Source organism: Narcine bancroftii, chromosome 11 (genome assembly GCF_036971445.1).
Source record: "Narcine bancroftii isolate sNarBan1 chromosome 11, sNarBan1.hap1, whole genome shotgun sequence".
In the NCBI taxonomy this organism is placed as follows: Eukaryota; Metazoa; Chordata; class Chondrichthyes; order Torpediniformes; family Narcinidae; genus Narcine; species Narcine bancroftii.
The window spans coordinates 83,789,784-83,808,301 of NC_091479.1; the positions used below are offsets into that span (position 1 = coordinate 83,789,784).

Sequence of the window (18,518 nt, forward strand, 5' to 3'; positions counted from 1 at the left end):
CTCCTGCACCAATAACAGCTCTGAAAAGTCTGAGTTTGATGATGGGATTTTCATTCTACCTGCAGCAATAACAGCCCTGAGTTTGATGATGGGATTTTCATTCTACCTGCAGCTATAACATCCCTGAGTTTGATAATGGGATTTTCATTCTACCTGCAGCTATAACAGCCCTGAAAGGTCTGAGTTTGATGATGGGATTTTCATTCTACCTGCACCAATAACAGCCCTGAAGGTCTTGAGTTTGATGATGGGGATTTTCATTCTACCTGCACCAATAACAGCCCTGAAAGGTCTTGAGTTTGATGATGGAATTTTCATTCCTCCTGCACCAATAACAGCTCTGAAAAGTCTGAGTTTGATGATGGGATTTTCATTCTACCTGCAGCAATAACAGCCCTGAGTTTGATGATGGGATTTTCATTCTACCTGCAGCTATAACATCCCTGAGTTTGATAATGGGATTTTCATTCTACCTGCAGCTATAACAGCCCTGAAAGGTCTGAGTTTGATGATGGGATTTTCATTCTACCTGCACCAATAACAGCCCTGAAGGTCTTGAGTTTGATGATGGGGATTTTCATTCTACCTGCACCAATAACAGCCCTGAAAGGTCTTGAGTTTGATGATGGAATTTTCATTCCTCCTGCACCAATAACAGCTCTGAAAAGTCTGAGTTTGATGGTGGGATTTTCACCTCTTCCCGAGTTTCTTTTTTCCTTCTTTGCACCCAATTCCCATTATTCTGCCCATCCACTCTCTCCATAACTGAAAAGTTACTTGTTTTTCTCACCATCTCATTTGCGAAGAAGGGTTACTGATCTGAGCTGTTGATTTATTTTGTACTTCCACATGTGCTGTCTGACCTGCCAAGAGTTTCCTGCATTTTCTGGGATTTCTAAAATCTAATTCAAAAATAATTTAAATTGGATTGCTGTGTGAATTCAGGAATTAATGGAGCTCTAATGAACAAAAACTTAAACTATTTATGTTGGGCTATTGGAATAGTGAAATTTGTGCTGTACAGCTTAGTTGTTGGTCAAAAATTGGCACTGAGCTAAACAAGAAGTTCCCAAATTTGAACAAGATAAATTTTAAAGGAAATAGAAAATGTTTGCAGAACGGATAGCTGCTGCAAGGGTGGAGATAGATGGTACCTGCAGAGGTAGGCACCATCATGGAAGTTGGTACCCTAAGGGAAGTTCAGATTCCTGCGTGTCTGCATCTCAGGATCTGTCCTCAAGCCTCCAGGTTGATACAATCAGAAAGAAGGCTAAACTTTGTGAGGTGTCGGAGGAGATTTGGTATGTCAGTGAAACTTCTACAGGTGTAGGTGTCACTACCTTGTATGGAGGCACTAAATCTCAGGACAAGAATAAACTCCACAGGGTTGTTAACTTGGTCTGCGACATCACAGGCACCAGACTTCACTCCATCAAGAACACCTACATGAGGCGGTGTCATATATATATATTTATATATAATATATATAAATAAAAAAAACAGCCTCTATCCTCAAAGACTTCCACCATGCCCTCTTCACTCTATAAATGGGGCATCAAATTATTATTTAGGAAAACAGGCAGGCCCATACTAAAACAAATAATCTCCATTTGGAATAAAATTAACCAATAACTAGGAATCAAAGTGGGGCTGTCCCCAAAAACTCCAGACTCCAAATAGATCAATACCATTGATGGTGGGGAACAAGATCCTGGACACTTGGCATCATAATGGCGTAGAAGACTGTTAAAAAACAAATAATCTCCATTTGGAATAAAATTAACCAATAACTAGGAATCAAAGTGGGGCTGTCCGCAAAAACTCCAGACTCCAAATAGATCAATACTATTGATGGTGGGGAACAAGATCCTGGACACTTGGCATCATAATGGCGTAGAAGACTGTTAAGAGCGGGGTGGCTAATGTCGTTTGAACACCTTAGGAACAAGTATGGTTTATCAAATAAGCTGATCCACTGCTACCTTCAGATAAGCTCTTTTCTACAGTACAAATTGGGTCCAACAATGAGCCTACCAGCATGCAGTGACATAGAGATCCTGATTCGAAGGGGGAACACATGGAAGTTCATCTCAGCAATGTATTTCTTGCTCCAAGTGGAATGACCTAAACCAGACCTTCACAAATCAAGGCAGAGGTGGGAGTCAGACTTGGGAATAATGATTGATGAGTGGTGCTGGTCTGACCTGTGTTGAACCAGCATGTCTGCAATTATTAATGCGTGGTACCTGATGCCGCAAAAATTGAACAGATCTAAATCAGAATTCAAGACCCTTCTGGGTGGAGCTGGACCAAGTCCTGGAAAAAAATCATAGGTAAAGAATTCCCACAGGAATTCCTGTTAGGAAACATTATGGACTCAAGATTTGCAATCAACCTATCTATATTTCAAATCCAATTTGTAATGATCGCATTGGCCGGGTAGTGTATAGCGGCTACCTGGAAGTCCGACTCCTGCTTGAGCATTTCGCGCTGGAACGCTGAAATGCAAAGCTGTGTTCCCCTGGAGAAAATTACTTACAACTTAAGGAAAAGATATCACACTTTCTTGAAAATTTGGCCACTGTATTCCATAGGAGCACATTTATAGTATGGACCATCATGTCTCGCCGCACTGCCTTCCCTGTCTACCCCTCAATTGGCTGGGCCCATCCCATCCCAACCAGGAAAAAAATCAAAAAAGAGAAAACAGCCTGAGCAATGGCCGCCGTGACATGACAAACCCATAAACCCCTGATATACGTTTCATACCTTTTGTTGTGAATGTCCTGAATGTTGTATGTAACTGGTTGGTTGTGCTAAATGTGGAGGGGATAAGGGGTGGGGGGGGGGAAATAGAAAAAACTTAAACTCTACAGAAAATCTTGTATAGAACTAATAATTGTAAACTGTAATGTTAATGTTGTCAACATTAATATCGATAGGAGTGATAACTGTTTGAGTTTAAGTTTGGAAAATCACAAATAATGTATTAAAAAAAATTCAACCTTTATCAGAGCAATGGCGAGAACAAAGTGTGGAGGCATAAAAAACCGCCCAAGATCCAAAGCATACCACCTTTGCCATGGTTTGCATCTTGCAATATTCCCTCTGTATTTCTGTTCATGAAGTCTTCTGCAGACAGTAGTTATTGAGACATACACACCTGCCTCCTGAAGAGTGTTTCTGATCTGCCAGACATATGTTTGGGGATTTTTATTCATTGTGATGAGAATTCTTCTGTCATCAACAGTGGAGATCTTCCTTGGAATACAAGTCCCTTTGCGATTACTGAGCAAACCAGTACGCTCTTTCTTCTTTATGATGTTCCAAACTGTTGATTTTGGTAATCCTAAGGTTTGGGTGATGTCTCTTGCTATTTTATTTTTGTTTTTCAGCCTCATAATAGCTTATTTGACTTTGACTGGCACAACTCTGGTCCTCAAGTAGAAAAATAACAACTGCATACTCCAAAGGTGATCAAAAGCTTCGAAGCAAGCATAATTCTTACACCTGCACCAATTAAGCAATTAAACATACCAGAGTAATCACAAACCTTACGAAGTCAAATGTCCCAAAAGTTATGGTGCCCTGGAATGAGGGGACTATGTATAAAAAGTACTGTAATTTCTATGTGGTCAATCCAAAATGTTTACAAATAATCTTGAATAAAATCTGGAATGTGCACTTTAATTACATGTGCATTGTTTGATTACAAATTCAAAACTGTGCAACACAGAGGAAAATAAAGAAAAAGAGTCTTTATCCCATACATTATGGAGGGCACTCTATATCCTGAATGGGCTCTATGCTCTCCCTTGTGCCCTATTGCCCATTGTATATTTTGCGATTTTCTTTTTCACCTTCCCAATTCCTTTATAATTGCACCTTCTGGACTCCTGTAGGTTCTCTTGCATTGGTTTCTCTGTACCAGCCACTAGATGCTTCTGTTCTTTATTATTAGATCTTTGATATCTCTTGTCATTAGGTATTTTGCACTTACTGGCCTTTCGTTTCACCTTTGGACTCACTGGCTCTGGACACGTGCTATTCTATTTTTTGAATAAGTTTCACAGGTTATCTGTGAGGTTATGAGGTGCAATCTCTCCTGGCCCACTTATGCCATGCCCAGAATTAATATACTGTATTGAAATAGTCCTCCTCTCTAATTCAGGACCTTCATTTCTAGTCCATCACTGTAATTTTCCATCACATCCTTAAAAGTTACTTTGTTATGGTCACATCTCCAAAACGCTCTCCCATTGAAACTTTCATCACTTGCTCACCTATGTTCAAAAAATTAGGTCTGGTACTTTTCTACTAGCACCATCTCCCTGGTACTGGCAGAACAGTTCCAGCTGCAAGGGGGATTATGGGTAAGGAAGACAAAGACAGCCATTTTGCCCATTCATTCCACATTGAGCGGAGCCATAGCGTTTAACCTTGCCTTACAAGGCATGTTCTCTAATCCAGGTAAGATCCTAGTCAATTTCCTCTGTATCCTCTCCAAAGCTTCCACATCCTTCCTGTAATGAGGTAACTAGAACAGAACACCACATTCCAAATATGGTCTAACCAAAGGTTTTATAGAGTAGCAACATTACCTCATCGCCTTTGAACTCAATGAAAGACATCATACCATCAGCCTTCTTAACTACCCTATCAAACTGCACTGCCACTTTGAGAAATCTATGGACTTGGACCCCAAGGTCCCTCTGTTCTTCCACACTGTTAAGAATCCTGCCATTAACCATGTACTCCATCTTCAAGTTCGACCTTCCAAAATGCTTCACTTCACACATCCAGATTGAACTCCATCTGCCACTTCTTCACCCAACTCTGCATCCCGTCTGTATCCTATTGTAATCTATGACAACCTTCTACACAATCCATATTTCCAATCTGCATGTCATCTGCAAGCCTGCTGACCAATCAATCCATGCCTTCATCCAGGCCATTTACAAAAATTACTAAGAACCAATCAATAGCTTCATTATCATTCTAGAAGAATAACCTCAGTATGCTCCAAGTGTTTCACAACAATGAAATACTATTGAATGGTAGTCATTGCCATTTAAGCAAATGTGAAAACCAAATTCTTTATAACAAATACTAAATAATGATTGAGGTTATTGACAAAATCATCTCTTTAGGTGGTATTGATTGAGGTTTGATTATTGACCACAATATCGGAATAAATCTTCTGACCTTCAAATAACATCACACAGTCCTTTACACGAGAACAGGAACTCACTTTACCATCATGTTCATGAAAATACATCTCAGTTTTTTTATTCTGCACTAAGATCCCAGCCTTTATCATAAAGTCAAGTTCACAGTACCCACAATGTTGGACTCAATTGGTAAAGATATCAAGTGAATCAAGAAGCAATAAGTACAACATGATTAAGGGAGTTAAAATTAGAGTTAAATGCCAATATATTCAGAATCAAGTCCACAATAAATAGCAGATGTGTATTAATGGATCAGAACAAAGGTCATTATCACATTCTTTCATAAATATGAATTTAAACTCAACCATCTTGTCTATTAAAACAATATGTTTTAGTTAACTAATAATGTAACATTTAAGAATTAAATAAATTGATTAATCAGTTGTGGTGACCTTAGCAATAAATCTCTTAGATATATTATTCTTGCCAATCTTGGAAACATTGACAGATCTACAGCCAGATTTTCTTTCCAGAGTGATACCATTTATTCAAGACTCACCATGTAAATGTATTAATTAAAACATTTATTAATGTGATTAACCTAGTTCCCTCTAGCCTACAACAAATGCCACAATCTTTTGGACTCAGTATTGTAATTTCATGTCAGTATGGACTGTATTTGTGTAATTTCACATACCTTTAATTGGCTGAGAAGTAAATGTGGAGAAAACTATAGAAGCAGAGAATGTCCAGGATTTATAGACTCTAACTGAACCCATGATATGGAGAAAGATGGATAGAAGCAAGGAAAGGAATAGGGTCAGTTATATGAAGGACTTGCAAATAAACAGCACCTTTTACAATGCAGGAAGTCAGAAAAGCATTTTACACATTATAGCAAATGTGACAATCAAATTGAGCACACAAACCTCCACAAACAAGTTATGATGGAAAGAACTGCACTTCTGACTAAAAATGGTTGCTGTCCAAAAATGTTTATAAGATGCAACATTTTCTATAATAGAATTAATATTTATTGTAAAACAGTTAATTCAAATTCTGTAAAACAATTTTCAAAAGCCTTCATTTTTACTTCAGGAATAAGATTCTCTTGCTTCAGCTGCTCAATCATCTTTTCCATTCTTTTAAGCTCTGCTGCTGTCCTTTGTTCTTGTTGCTGCAATATTTTAATCTTCTTCTGTAGCCTGGAAATTTTTTCCCAAAGTTGGGCCTTGTCAATATTCTGTCTACAATACGAGTGCTCAACTTGTAGAATCTCAGTGACTATGGACTGCTCATTGTTTAACAATTGGTTCATTTCAATCTGTTTTGCCATTGTAAAGGGTTCATTTGGTGTGTCTTGAAGAACAGGTTCTGGATTTCCATTGGTCTGAGTTGGGGCAATATTAATTTCTGAAATCCCTTCAGAGTGATCAATATACAGCACATTAGCAATTGTCAATTCTACTCTTTCGTTGCTTATTTCAGCTGGACCAAATATTTCCAGTTTTGCTTCTGAAGTTCTCTCAGGTGAAATATTTTTTCTGCAAACATGTCGAGAATTTGGCTTCTTCTTCTGAAAGATAATTTTTTTTTTAATGCCTCTTATTTGATGAGGTGGACGGTTATTGCATTATATGCTGCTTACACTTCAATTTTTAAAATAACGTGTAATCTTACCTGTTGTATTGGAAACGAAAAAACAGTTGGTATAGCATGCGTCTTCAAATAGCGTATTCCCCAGCGCCATTCAAATGAATCTGCAGAAAAATGGTCACTACAAATGCATTGATGCTTCGTGGGGAACCAATTCTCTCTTTTCATATTTTTGATCCATTTGTGAAGTCTTTCTTTGTTTTGGAGTGGAAACCTTTTTAAAGAGAAAACATAATATGCTAGCCAAATACCGACATTTACCTAGTATATTGTGAAATAGCTGCATTTGAGGCAGTGCAAGAGTCTCAAGCATCTGATAATGGAAGTATACTTTTGAAATATTGGAGCAAACTGTTAAGATTGAAACATTCTATTCAAAAATGTACAATCAAAAAAACTTTTTTAAAAAGTGATCAATGTTTTCAGACATTAAAAAATCCCCATGCAACTATTTCACACTGTAATTATATCCTTCAATCCAACTGAATCGTTGAAGTTGTGGGTGATGAGGAATTAAGATTTAGTCTCGGACAGTTAACAGTTTATTATTTATGGATGGTTCCAATCAGTTGAGCGAATTGATGTTGTTGAAGGAGAATTAATTAATAGGAGGACTGAATTTAAGAGTTGAGAGGTTATGTTGCAACTCTACAAATCTCTGGTGAGACCACACTTAAGAGAATTGTGTTCAGTCCTGGTCACCTCATTATAGGAAGGGCGTGGAAGCTGTGAAGAGATGCAGTAGAGATTTGCCAGAAGGACGTTGCCTGGATTAGAAAAAAAGTCTTAAGAGGCAAGGTTAGCAGAGCTGGGACTTTTCTCTTTGGAACAAAGAAGGACGAGAGGAGACTTAATAGAGGCCTACAAGATTCTGAGATGCAAAAATCAGGTGGACAGCCAGTGCCTTTTTCCCCAAGGCATGAGTAGCAAACACCAGAAGACATCTGTACAAAGTGAAGGGAGGAAAGTTTAGCGGAGATATCAGGAATAAGTTTTTCTAAATATAAACTCACAGAGTTGTGGGTGCCTGGAATGTAGTGGAGCCTGAAACATTAGGGGCATTTAAGAGACTCTTAAACAGGCACATGAATGAAAGAAAAATAGAGGGTTTACAAGATGGGAAGGGTTTAATTTTTTTGGTAGGCACAATATCGAGAGCCGAAAGGCCTGTACTGTGTTGTAATGTTCTAAGTTCTTCATCTAGAGTTGATTAAGGTTCAGGTAAGGAGTTGTTATTGAATTTGATTCAGGTTTTGCTTTAAAAAAACCCAATCAAATGAACTACTGAAGCCAAGGATAAAACATAACATTAGAACAGAATTTCAGTTTTGATGAAGGGTCTTCAACCCAAAACATTAATTTTGTTTTTTTTCCAAATGGTGCCCTTTGACATTCATGCATTTCAAGCATTTTAATTACATTATTTCTTTGGCTTGGCTTCGCAGACGAAGATTTATGGAGGGGGGTAAATGTCCACGTCAGCTGCAGGCTCGTTTGTGGCTCACAAGTCTGATGCAGGACAGGCAGACAGTTGCAGCGGTTGCAGGGGAAAATTGGTTGGTTGGGGTTGGGTTTTTCCTCCTTTGCCTTTTGTCAGTGAGGTGGGCTCTGCGGTCTTCTTCAAAGGAGGTTGCTGCCCGCCAAACTGTGAGGCGCCAAGATGCACGGTTTGAGGCGATATCAGCCCACTGGCGGTGGTCAATGTGGCAGGCACCAAGAGATTTCTTTAGGCAGTCCTTGTACCTTTTCTTTGGTGCACCTCTGTCACGGTGGCCAGTGGAGAGCTCGCCATATAACACGATCTTGGGAAGGCGATGGTCCTCCATTCTGGAGACGTGACCCACCCAGCGCAGCTGGATCTTCAGCAGCGTGGACTCGATGCTGTCGACCTCTGCCATCTCGAGTACTTTGACGTTAGGGATGAAAGCGCTCCAATGAATGTTGAGGATATTACCATAAACTACCACATGAGCAGCACATTAATTAGTTACATCTATATTCATCTCAGAAACTATTAAAATTGTATCTCTTTATACAGTGTCTGATTGTCTTGAAATTTATTTTGTCAGTAATCAAGGGATGGTGCGCCAAATTACATTTATCTGTTTACAGATACTGTTATTTCACACTCTGCTAACTGTGTTAACCGTTTGGACTTGGTGTTCCTGTTTTCAGGGACTAGTTTTATACCCAACCAACAGCTGTTTCATATTGGTGTACATACTGTAGTTTATTCATGAGCCATATTATGAAAGGTTAAAAATGGCTGGAATCCTAAGGGTTAAATATTCTCAATACTTGATCACATAGTGCAGTACAATTGAAAAAGAAAATATTGTAATTCATTTAACACATTATCAAGATAGCTCCATTGTATTTTAGTCCATAGGCCATATACCTAGAGACATAATTAAAACCAAGATCAACAATTACCTCAGGTTGTTTTCTGATTTAGCATGGTGGATGCCCATGGGCTGTGATGCTATTTTGCTTATTAATGAAGAATTTATTTTTTAAATGTAGAGTTGGTGTGATCTACAATGCATTTTATTTGAATGCATTTCCATTAACATCTTTCTAAAGTGAAGTAGAAATACGTTTGAAAAAAAATTGTAAGTCTACAGGGTTGGCGACATTGTGGTAAAAATTGAAAAACTTTAACAAAAAGCAGAGTACAGGCCTAAAGAGCTGAACATCTGTGATGTTTGATTTAAAAAAAATCTTACCACAAGGGATTTTATTTAATGCCACAACCAAACAAAACTAATGCATAGGATGTGACATCTAATAATACACTGCAACACTCGCCCAGATTTCCCCTCAGCACCCATGTTTCTTGGGATATTTACAGATTATAAAATGGATAGAGTGCTTGAAACAATAATGTTAGTTTTTTTTTAAAAATCTGATTAAATTCCTTAGGAGTTTAAAAATTATTTTCTGCAACACGACTTGCGCACCAGCAAAATTTTGGACCAAGTTCAATCCAACATATTTCTGCTTTTCACTTTATCTTCTGCATGCCAGATCCTTGTTCCCCAACCAACTTTTAACAGCGACATCTGGCACCTTCTTAAAATAGTCTCCTCGCAGCTTTTTATTTTCTCCCCTCTCTGCAGTGGCCCTAAATGCCCATTCCCCTTTTCCATTCAGTTTCTGCAATACTCAGCAACTAAGATCATTCAAACACTTACTAACCTTTGTGGTGGGACACCATCGGCCTATTGCAGGGGGCAATCTCTGTACCTGCAGGAGTGTAAAAGGGGACAGGACAACCCCTGGCCGGCTGTCAATCAGTCGGCCTGAATAGATCAAGCCCCGCCCAGTCGGGTGTCAATCACCCTCGGGCCTATGAGCCTGCGCCGGCCTCCCGAGGCCTCACTCAGAGTTGCTGCAGCCACAGCCAGCCTGGCTCTGTGGAAGTCTTTGTGGAATAAAGCCTGTTGTCCAGTCTTTACCTTGTGTGTGTCTGATTCTGGCTAACAGTGCACCACAAATCTGATGTACTTTCGCAATGCCTCCTTTCACTGGCCAGCAATGCACTAAAGTAGTAATTTTGTAACGTCAACATTCATTGGAGTTGCAGTAGTTCATCTCATATGAATTTGCAACAGCATGAAGCGTGGTAGACGTTTAGAACAATTAAGGTTGACATCCCCTGATGGTCCTGGACGTGAACCTGGCCCTTCACCTCCGTTCCCCAACACTGGAGCTATTTACAGAGCCAAAGGGAAGCCACGGTGATGGTTCGGGTGCCATACTTACGGATAGAAGCCCAGCTTTTGATGATCGGATGACACCTGGCCACTTCGATTCGAGCAACCGTCCACCGCACAGTACCTGGGCATCGCCAGAAGGTAACCGAAGGAGGCGGCCCAAGAGAGCCGCGCAGGCGCCTTGACGGGTGGTAGGTGGGGGGGGGAGAGCCAGCGGACTGACCAATCAGCGAGCGATTCGACGCTTGACGGCTGGGGCGGCGGGTGGCCAATCAGGGAGCGATTCGTCGCTTGACGGGTGGGTGGGGCGGCGGGTGGCCAATCAGCGAGCGATTCATCGCTTGATGGGTGGGGGGGGTGGAAGCCGGCGGACTGATCAATCAGCGAGCGATTTTTCGCTTGACGGGTGGCCAATCAGGGAGCGATTCGTCGCTTGACGGGTGGAAGGGGCGGCGGGCTGACGTAGAGCGGCCGACGGCCAATCAGGGAGCGATTCGTCACTTGACGGGTCAGCGGCGGGTAGCCAATCATCGAGCGATTCGTGGCGGGACGGGCAGGCTCGGTCGGTTCGCCGTTGGAGCGGGCGTCGCTGGAGAGGGTGAGTCTCGGTCCATCGCTCTCGTGGAAGATCCATGGGCATTCCCACTTCGTGAAGGTGTCCGGTGCCGATCGCCCGGGCGGGCGGGGGGAGAGTGTCTCTGTCTGGGCGGGCGCCTCGGTTAACGGTGTGGAAAGGCCCCGGGGGCTGAGCAGTGGAGCGGGCCCCGAGGCGGTGCAAGGCCGCTGACCCATTCCGTCCGTTGTTTCCTTGTGGCTGCAGCCTGTCGTCCGGAAATATTTTCCCAGACGTGGGCCTGGGCTGACCTCACCTTTGTGTGTTTGGGGGCGAACTCTATGTCCAGTAGTAAGATAGCGTTTCTCCAGGACCCTGGAGCAAATTTGTATCAACATGATCCACTTGCTCGAGGGATTGAGGAGCCCAGATTCTGTCTTACAGTCCAGTGACGCATTGTTCAGCAGCTGCTTCATTTCAACCGGGTTTGTCCTTGTCGAGGTGTGACTTGAACAAGTTCTGGATTCAGTATTAATTTCTGAATTCCTCTCAGCTTGTTCAGTATAATCAGTGTGGAAGGCACTTCTGCAGAGCCTTGTTTCCATTTTGATCTAAGTTTCCAAGGGATTGGATTCCTAGATGTGAAGGTGAAGTGTGAGGTTACACTTTTTTTTAATGGGGGGGGGAGACCCCATTGTCGGTCCATGTTTAATATTTGCAGTTTATAGATGGGTCCTCTACCGGCATCACCTACGGCTCCTAGAACGCTTCCACCAGCGTTGTCTCCGCTCCATCCTCAACATTCATTGGAGCGCTTTCATCCCTAACGTCGAAGTACTCAAGATGGCAGAGGTCGACAGCATCGAGTCCACGCTGTTGAAGATCCAGCTGCGTTGGGTGTGTCACGTCTCCTGAATGGAGGACCATCGCCTTCCCAAGATCGTGTTATATGGCGAGCTCTCCACTGGCCACCGTGACAGAGGTGCACCAAAGAAAAGGTACAAGGACTGCCTAAAGAAATCTCTTGGTGCCTGCCACATTGACCACCGCCAGTGGGCTGATATCGCCTCAAACCGTGCATCTTGGCACCTCACAGTTTGGCGGGCAGCAACCTCCTTTGAAGAAGACCGCAGAGCCCACCTCACTGACAAAAGGCAAAGGAGGAAAAACCCAACACCCAACCCCAACCAACCAATTTTCCCCTGCAACCGTGTCTGCCTGTCCCACATCGGACTTGTCAGCCACAAACGAGCCTGCAGCTGACGTGGACATTTACCCCCTCCATAAATCTTCGTCCGCGAAGCCAAGCCAAAGAAGAAGATAGATGTTATGCTATTGAACGTGGTTTATACAATAATTTTTGTGCAGTTAACATTGCATTTGGGGGCGTAGGTCGCACTCATCAAGAGACAGAGTTGAAATGTGAAATTTAAATTGAATTGAGGCTTGCAAAAATTAATTATGTATATTTTTCCATCTCATTCTGCTAATCCAAATGGCCTAGAAAGGTGGACAATGGAAACAATACATAAACATGCTGGAGGCATTCACTCTGTCGGTCACACAGCACCCACAGAAAGCAACAGGCAGTCCATATTTTGGGCCTCGGCCTTCCACCAGGAATGCCAATTATCAGAGAAACGCCCAAACAATAAAGGTGTTTAGTGCTATTGCTGTTTTAGCATTTTGCATAATCCTTTAAATTTGAGGTTTACCACCATCAACTCAGCACAGATAGCAATGCTAATAAATATGGTTTTAATTTATATTGTCCATTTAAAAAAAAAAATCAGTGCTAAGTACAGGATTGTTTTCCTTAGAGTGTTGTATTTAATAGAACTGTCAGTGCTTTAGTATCTTACACTTTAAGAGGGTTTTGAATTGTGTTCATTAATAATCTTACAGAATGTTAATCTCAATAAAAAATGAATGTGATTGCTTCCAAAAAAATGGGTGATTTTTATCCTGTCTTGCAGAAACAAGAGTTCTGCACCAAATAATTCACTTGCCATGAATGAATACTTTGTGCACTTGTTAATCTAATTATGCTTGGTATTCCCTAATTTAAATGGGGGGGGGGGGGAGAAAGGATTACTTATTTAAAACACAGAATATTCAGTAATCTTGATGAGATTAAGAACTGCAACTGTATAGGATATCTTTAACATTTTCAAATCTGTAAATGCCTAAAAATAAGGAGGTGGTGTTCAAGCACATGATATTGCCATAATTGAGGCTTCAATAGATTAACAATGTTCTTTCTCATGTAGTGAATTTAACTGCAGTTAATCTGATTAAATTTTCAAGAAGGAATTTTCTGCTTCTTTGGCATTCCACTGATACAGGTGGAATGGTCATCCTAATGAGCATATTCTGATACTCCACAATAGAAGTGGTGCAACAGACATCTAGATAATGTGAGGTAGTTTTTTTTTGTAACATGCTCAATATTGATATTGATTTTTATTTTTCTTCTGGATTTTGGAAGAAGAAATGAACTTTTGAAAGTTTTGTCATGATGTTTTTAAGATTGGAATAAATAGCAACTTAATAGAGAGAATTTTGGGCCTGACTGAAGATGTCACAAATGAATGTGTTTATGATGTGTGAATATTTACTACATTATTAATGTGGATGTTGTCTTTCAGGGAACCTCGACAATGGCCACGGCACAGTCAGTCTTTGCCTTTGCGGTCTGTATTTTAATGATATCAGAATTTATATTAGCGAAGAAAGATTATTATGAAATTTTGGGTGTGCCAAAAAATTCATCTGACCGTCAAATCAAGAAGGCATTTCACAAACTTGCAATGAAATACCACCCGGATAAAAATAAAAGTCCTAATGCTGAAGCAAAATTTAGAGAAATTGCAGAAGGTGAGTGTTGCGAACAGTTCTTTATGTGTGTATGTGTTTTTTTTTTGGCATTATTATTGTAGGAGGACTATGGCGATCATCTAATATTCACCACAAAATCTGACCCTTTTATGTCCAAATAAAAATTGCCATCACAGTTCACTATCTTTATCAATAGATAATTTGAGAATCTTGTTCACTTCTGAAATAAACTGCTGAGTCACTTGGAAAGATGGCCCGCTTTAATTGCGATAACGTAAAGTACCACAGCCTAAATGTGCTGAACATCCCATGTCATTGTGATTTCCAGACCAAGATACCCCAGAGTTCTAATCATCTTGCTTCTATTTTCCACCTGGTGGAAAATGCCAGTCCATCTGCTTCTGTATATTCCTTATAGATGGTGTTCAGGAAGGACAGAAAGAACCTTTCTAATGCTATTCTTCTCTCCCCATACAATCAGAAGCCTGTGTTCTCTCACCTTGCCCTGTAGTGATTGGAAAGGCAGAGCTGCTGGAGGCATATCTTCTCCTTGAAGCTCATTCAATATAGCCACAATTCACTGCAAGACTTTGACAAAGCAGCTGATTGTGACCTTAATCTTATTGCCCTACTTGATGTGCAACACCATTAATATAGATCAGGTATCTGTGTAACAGTTTAATGTTTTTTTTTCCAGCGTATGAAGTCCTATCGGATGAGAAGAAAAGAAAAGAATATGATCACATGGGTCATCAATTCTTCAATGCAGGCAGTGCCAGCCATCAACCTGGTTCATTTAATTTTAACTTTGATGACTTCCTGAAGGATTTTGACTTTGATTTTGGCCACAGAGCACATCACAAGAAACATTTCAACAGTCACTTTAGGACACATCAGGAAGCAGAAAATGCACATAGGTTTTCATTTGGAGATAGACAGTTTCCTTTTGGAGGTGGGTTGTTCGACGATGTATTTGAAGACATGGAAAAGATGTTCTCATTCAGCAGTTTTGGCAGCACACACAAGCACACGGTGAGAACTGAGAAGTTTCAAAGCACTGGGAGGCAGCAATGCAAGACTGTCACGCAGCGGAGAGGAAACATGGTCACCACGTACACGGACTGTTCCGTACCGTAAACTTAAATTACATAAATGTAAAATGGGGTTGACTGCTTTTGTATGTCATCGCTTGTATCCTATGCAGAGTGTCAAGAAAGGCACTAGCTGGGCTGACTTGCACAAAACACATTTTCCTGTTAGTTTTGGTTACCTTTTATAGAAATCTATGGTGACAAACCAGAAAATGTACTTGGTGGTAGTATAGTACCCTGTATCTGAAATGCTTGGGACTTGACTTTGTTTGGTATTTTGGGTTTTGGAACAAAACTCCAAAACAACATAGTAGCATCAGCAGAATACTTGTATCAGCGGTTTAAACAACGACAAGATGCCACAAGTGGAAACTTAACATGAAATAATGTTTAATATGCTCCAAAAAAAAAATCTCTGATGCCAGTCCCTGATGCCTCCTGGTCCCTGCTCCTGCCTGGGAGCCTGAGGCAACTGCACCCAATGTTGAGAATGGAGTGACAGACCCAGCTCCATAAGGGATATTTTCAGCCAGAAGCAAAGATTTTGTGTTTTTTTTTAAACTTATTGTAATCAAACCAGCACCAACAGATTCAGAGCCCCACAAGAGCAAGTCAGGTGTTGCATTTTTTCCACTTGTGACGTCAAGTCGTCGCTTTTTTTCCCCAAAAAAGTTTGGATTTTTGGATCTTGGTTTTCAGAACTTCTGATATAGGGTACTTGACCTGTATACACTTTCTTAGTAAAATTCCAAATATAAATAAGCAGTAGTAAGAACAATTCTAGCAAGACTTGGCTCAGGAAGTAAAGTAGCAAGTTTAAATGAAGCAGGTTATTCTGTATCATGACTGCATTTTATTTCAAATGTATGACATGCTTTAAATTTGAGGGCAGATCTTGATAAGTCAAGACACAATGCAGTGATCTACTTGGTTGACTTTATTATTAGCTTACTAGTTGAATATGAACTACAGTATCCTGTAATTCAGTTTCTAAATATTGGTGCAGAACCTATGCTTTATTGCTTTTTGTTTTTCAACTTGGAACATCTATGAACTTGGACCTAAATTTGGATTTGTTGCCATGACTCTTGGGCCTTGGTTGTGAAAATAATGGTATTGCAAATGCAAACATGGTGAAGAATTGCTTTGTTTGAATCTGAACCATGATTATTTTGAGGTGATTATAGAGAAATGGAATAGTTTAAATTTGTTATTTTTTGATGTACATAACGTGGTATAGTTTAAAAGTAAATATTGGAACTCAAAGGACAAGGTGCTGAATAAAATTGCATTTTAATATAAAGCTTTGAATTTAATTTCAAACTATGAATTGGGTTTTGTAACAAACAATATTTACCAAATTGTAAACAACAACATGCTTTTGTGATACCATAAAATACCTACTTTATAACTGTGTTTAGGTGGGGAAAATTGCCATTCCTTGGCTTTTGTTATATTCACCAATTAACATCCAAACTAACAAAATTTAATTGTTCTCGAATAGCAATGAGTAATTATTCACTTGTTAAGCTATAGCTGTGGAGGGGGGGTAGCAAACGTGTATCACTTAAAATGAGAGATGTAATTTAGTTCTATTGTGATCACTTGTCTTTGCCATGTCTCCATTTTGCCTTTTTGATTAGTGTAAAGAATTTGAAGTCTTGAATACCTCATTTCATTGCTTAGGGAACAAGTAAAGAAGTGTGTGCTGTCGAGTGTGCAAATAGTAACAGGCAGAGACTTGCCTCTGATTTACAGATATTTTAAGTGGACTATGTTAGTTTATTAAAAATTGTGTAATCTGTCCAAATTGTCTGCACTTTGTCGAAATGCACTTGTTAAATAAATCTAGATAAGATCTTGCCTTGTGATTAAAATGAACACTTTTCCCATGATTTTTCAGATATTTCAGATTTATTGTCAGAGTATATACATGACATAACAGAACCCTGAGATTCCTTTATTTCCTGTGGGCATGGCAGAATTACCACTAATTGGTCGTGCAAAAAAATAAACTGTACAGCTTAAACATATAAACGGTAAGCAAAACAAAAGAAAAATCATTAATATGCACAAGTAAGGGTCCTTAAATGAGTCTCTGAGTTTGTCATTGAAGAGACTGATGGTGGGGGGTGGGGGGGGGGGGGTAGCAGCTATACCTGAACCTGGTGGTGTGAGTCTTGTGGTACCTCGACCTCTTTCCTGATGGCAGTAACAAGAACAGAGCATGTGCTGGGTGGAGTGGGTCTTTGATGATTGCTGCTGCCCTCTTACGGAAGCATTCCCTGTACATGTACTTAATAGTGGGCAGGGTTTTTTTCTTTGATGTCCTCGGCAGTGTTCACTACCTTTTGGAGGGCTTTGTGATCAGGGGTATCAGTGTTCCCCTGCCAGACCATGATGCAGCCAGTCAACACACTTGTGTAGAAATTTACCAGGGTTTCTGGTGTCATATCAAACCGCCGCAAACTCCTGAGGAAGGAGAGGTGCTGACGTGGTTTCTTCACGATGGCATGAGTGTGTTGGGTCTAGGAAAGATCCTCTGAGATAATGACTCCCCAAAACTTACCATTGGCTTTCCTGAAGTCAACAATCAGTTAATTAGTTTTGGGACAGTGAGTGCAAGGTTGTTGGTGTTGACTCATCCCTTCCTTGATACAACCCACTACTGTAGTACAGTGTATTGTCAGCAAATCTAGATGTGTTCGAAAGAATTCTTTGAATAAACTAATTTTTTTCATGGCCCTTTCACTCTGCTCATGCTTTTATGAAGTGATCATCGTTCAGACTTTTATTTTTCCCACCATTTGATTGGAGCTTGCCAAGACTATAATCAGTGTCAGTGGTTCTATCCAAAAGGACTTGCACTTTAACATAGAAGATGGTGTCATGTTCCAGTTTTTTTTAATACAATCTTGGCAGGGGATCTTCCAAGATATTAATAGTAAATAAAGCTGATTTTGCACATTTCTAAACATTTTTTTTCTTTTTCCCAGCCTAATTCTTTTGTGCCTATTTGACAAGCTTCAAATAAGCTTTTGTTAGTTGCATAAATGGAAATTTGATTACTCAAAAATAAAAAGGAGGCCTTTATTTTATCCAAATTTCTAACTAGAGCTTTAAAATGGGTTCTATATTAAAATTCCCCTTTAATTTAACCTGCTACAATACGCAGAATCAAACAGCAACAACACAAGATGGATGGCACCTAAATTCAGCTCTTTGACATTTGAAGTACAGAAGGCTGTTGGTACATAATTTGCATATCTGAGTAGCCTTCCAGGATATGAAACTCCAGAGGTTTTTTTTTTGCCAGTCTGATAAGATAAACAGACATCCATCCCACTTCTGTTAAATCTGAAGCAATAGAATTAACACTGATTTATGACATGTTGGGTAAGACTTATTGAAGTTTCAAGATGTGCCCTTGTTCTAAATGAGGTTAGATCATATTATAATTGCTTTATATGTTTGCTTAGAATGAAATTGTAGC

General features: G+C 40.1%; 2 protein-coding genes across 3 annotated transcripts; one reads left to right on the forward strand and one right to left on the reverse strand.

The window, feature by feature from the left end:
- Window positions 1–5,734: 5,734 nt before the first annotated feature.
- On the reverse strand, window positions 5,735–10,756 carry LOC138746054 (THAP domain-containing protein 5-like). 2 transcript variants are annotated; one of them, XM_069903796.1, is made up of 3 exons: window positions 10,593–10,756; window positions 6,852–7,041; window positions 5,735–6,747 (listed from the first exon to the last, which is right to left on the reverse strand). In XM_069903796.1, exons 1-3 carry the CDS (start codon window positions 10,673–10,675, stop codon window positions 6,205–6,207), a joined length of 816 nt encoding a protein of 271 aa, XP_069759897.1. In that variant the 5' UTR covers window positions 10,676–10,756; the 3' UTR covers window positions 5,735–6,204. The 2 variants fall into 2 exon arrangements, with proteins under 2 accessions (XP_069759897.1, XP_069759898.1); XM_069903797.1 differs by lacking the exon at window positions 10,593–10,756 and adding an exon at window positions 10,026–10,101.
- Window positions 10,757–11,055: 299 nt separating this feature from the next.
- LOC138746055 (dnaJ homolog subfamily B member 9-like) lies at window positions 11,056–16,920 on the forward strand. Its single transcript, XM_069903798.1, has 3 exons — window positions 11,056–11,141; window positions 13,745–13,973; window positions 14,632–16,920. Exons 2-3 carry the CDS (start codon window positions 13,757–13,759, stop codon window positions 15,069–15,071), a joined length of 657 nt encoding a protein of 218 aa, XP_069759899.1. The 5' UTR covers window positions 11,056–11,141; window positions 13,745–13,756; the 3' UTR covers window positions 15,072–16,920.
- The last annotated feature ends 1,598 nt before the right edge of the window (window positions 16,921–18,518 follow it).

Bases quoted from the DNA above. Each gene is read 5' to 3' on its own strand.
- LOC138746054 (XM_069903796.1), bottom strand. From the start codon at position 10,675: ATGCCCAGGTACTGTGCGGTGGACGGTTGCTCGAATCGAAGTGGCCAG. The intron at 7,042-10,592 runs GTAAGTATGGCA...CTCTTTAAAAAG, and splicing joins CAAAAGCTGGGCTTCTATCC to GTTTCCACTCCAAAACAAAG. The intron at 6,748-6,851 runs GTAAGATTACAC...ATTATCTTTCAG, and splicing joins TTTCGTTTCCAATACAACAG to AAGAAGAAGCCAAATTCTCG.
- LOC138746055 (XM_069903798.1), top strand. From the start codon at position 13,757: ATGGCCACGGCACAGTCAGTCTTTGCCTTTGCGGTCTGTATTTTAATG. The intron at 13,974-14,631 runs GTGAGTGTTGCG...TTTTTTTTCCAG, and splicing joins ATTTAGAGAAATTGCAGAAG to CGTATGAAGTCCTATCGGAT.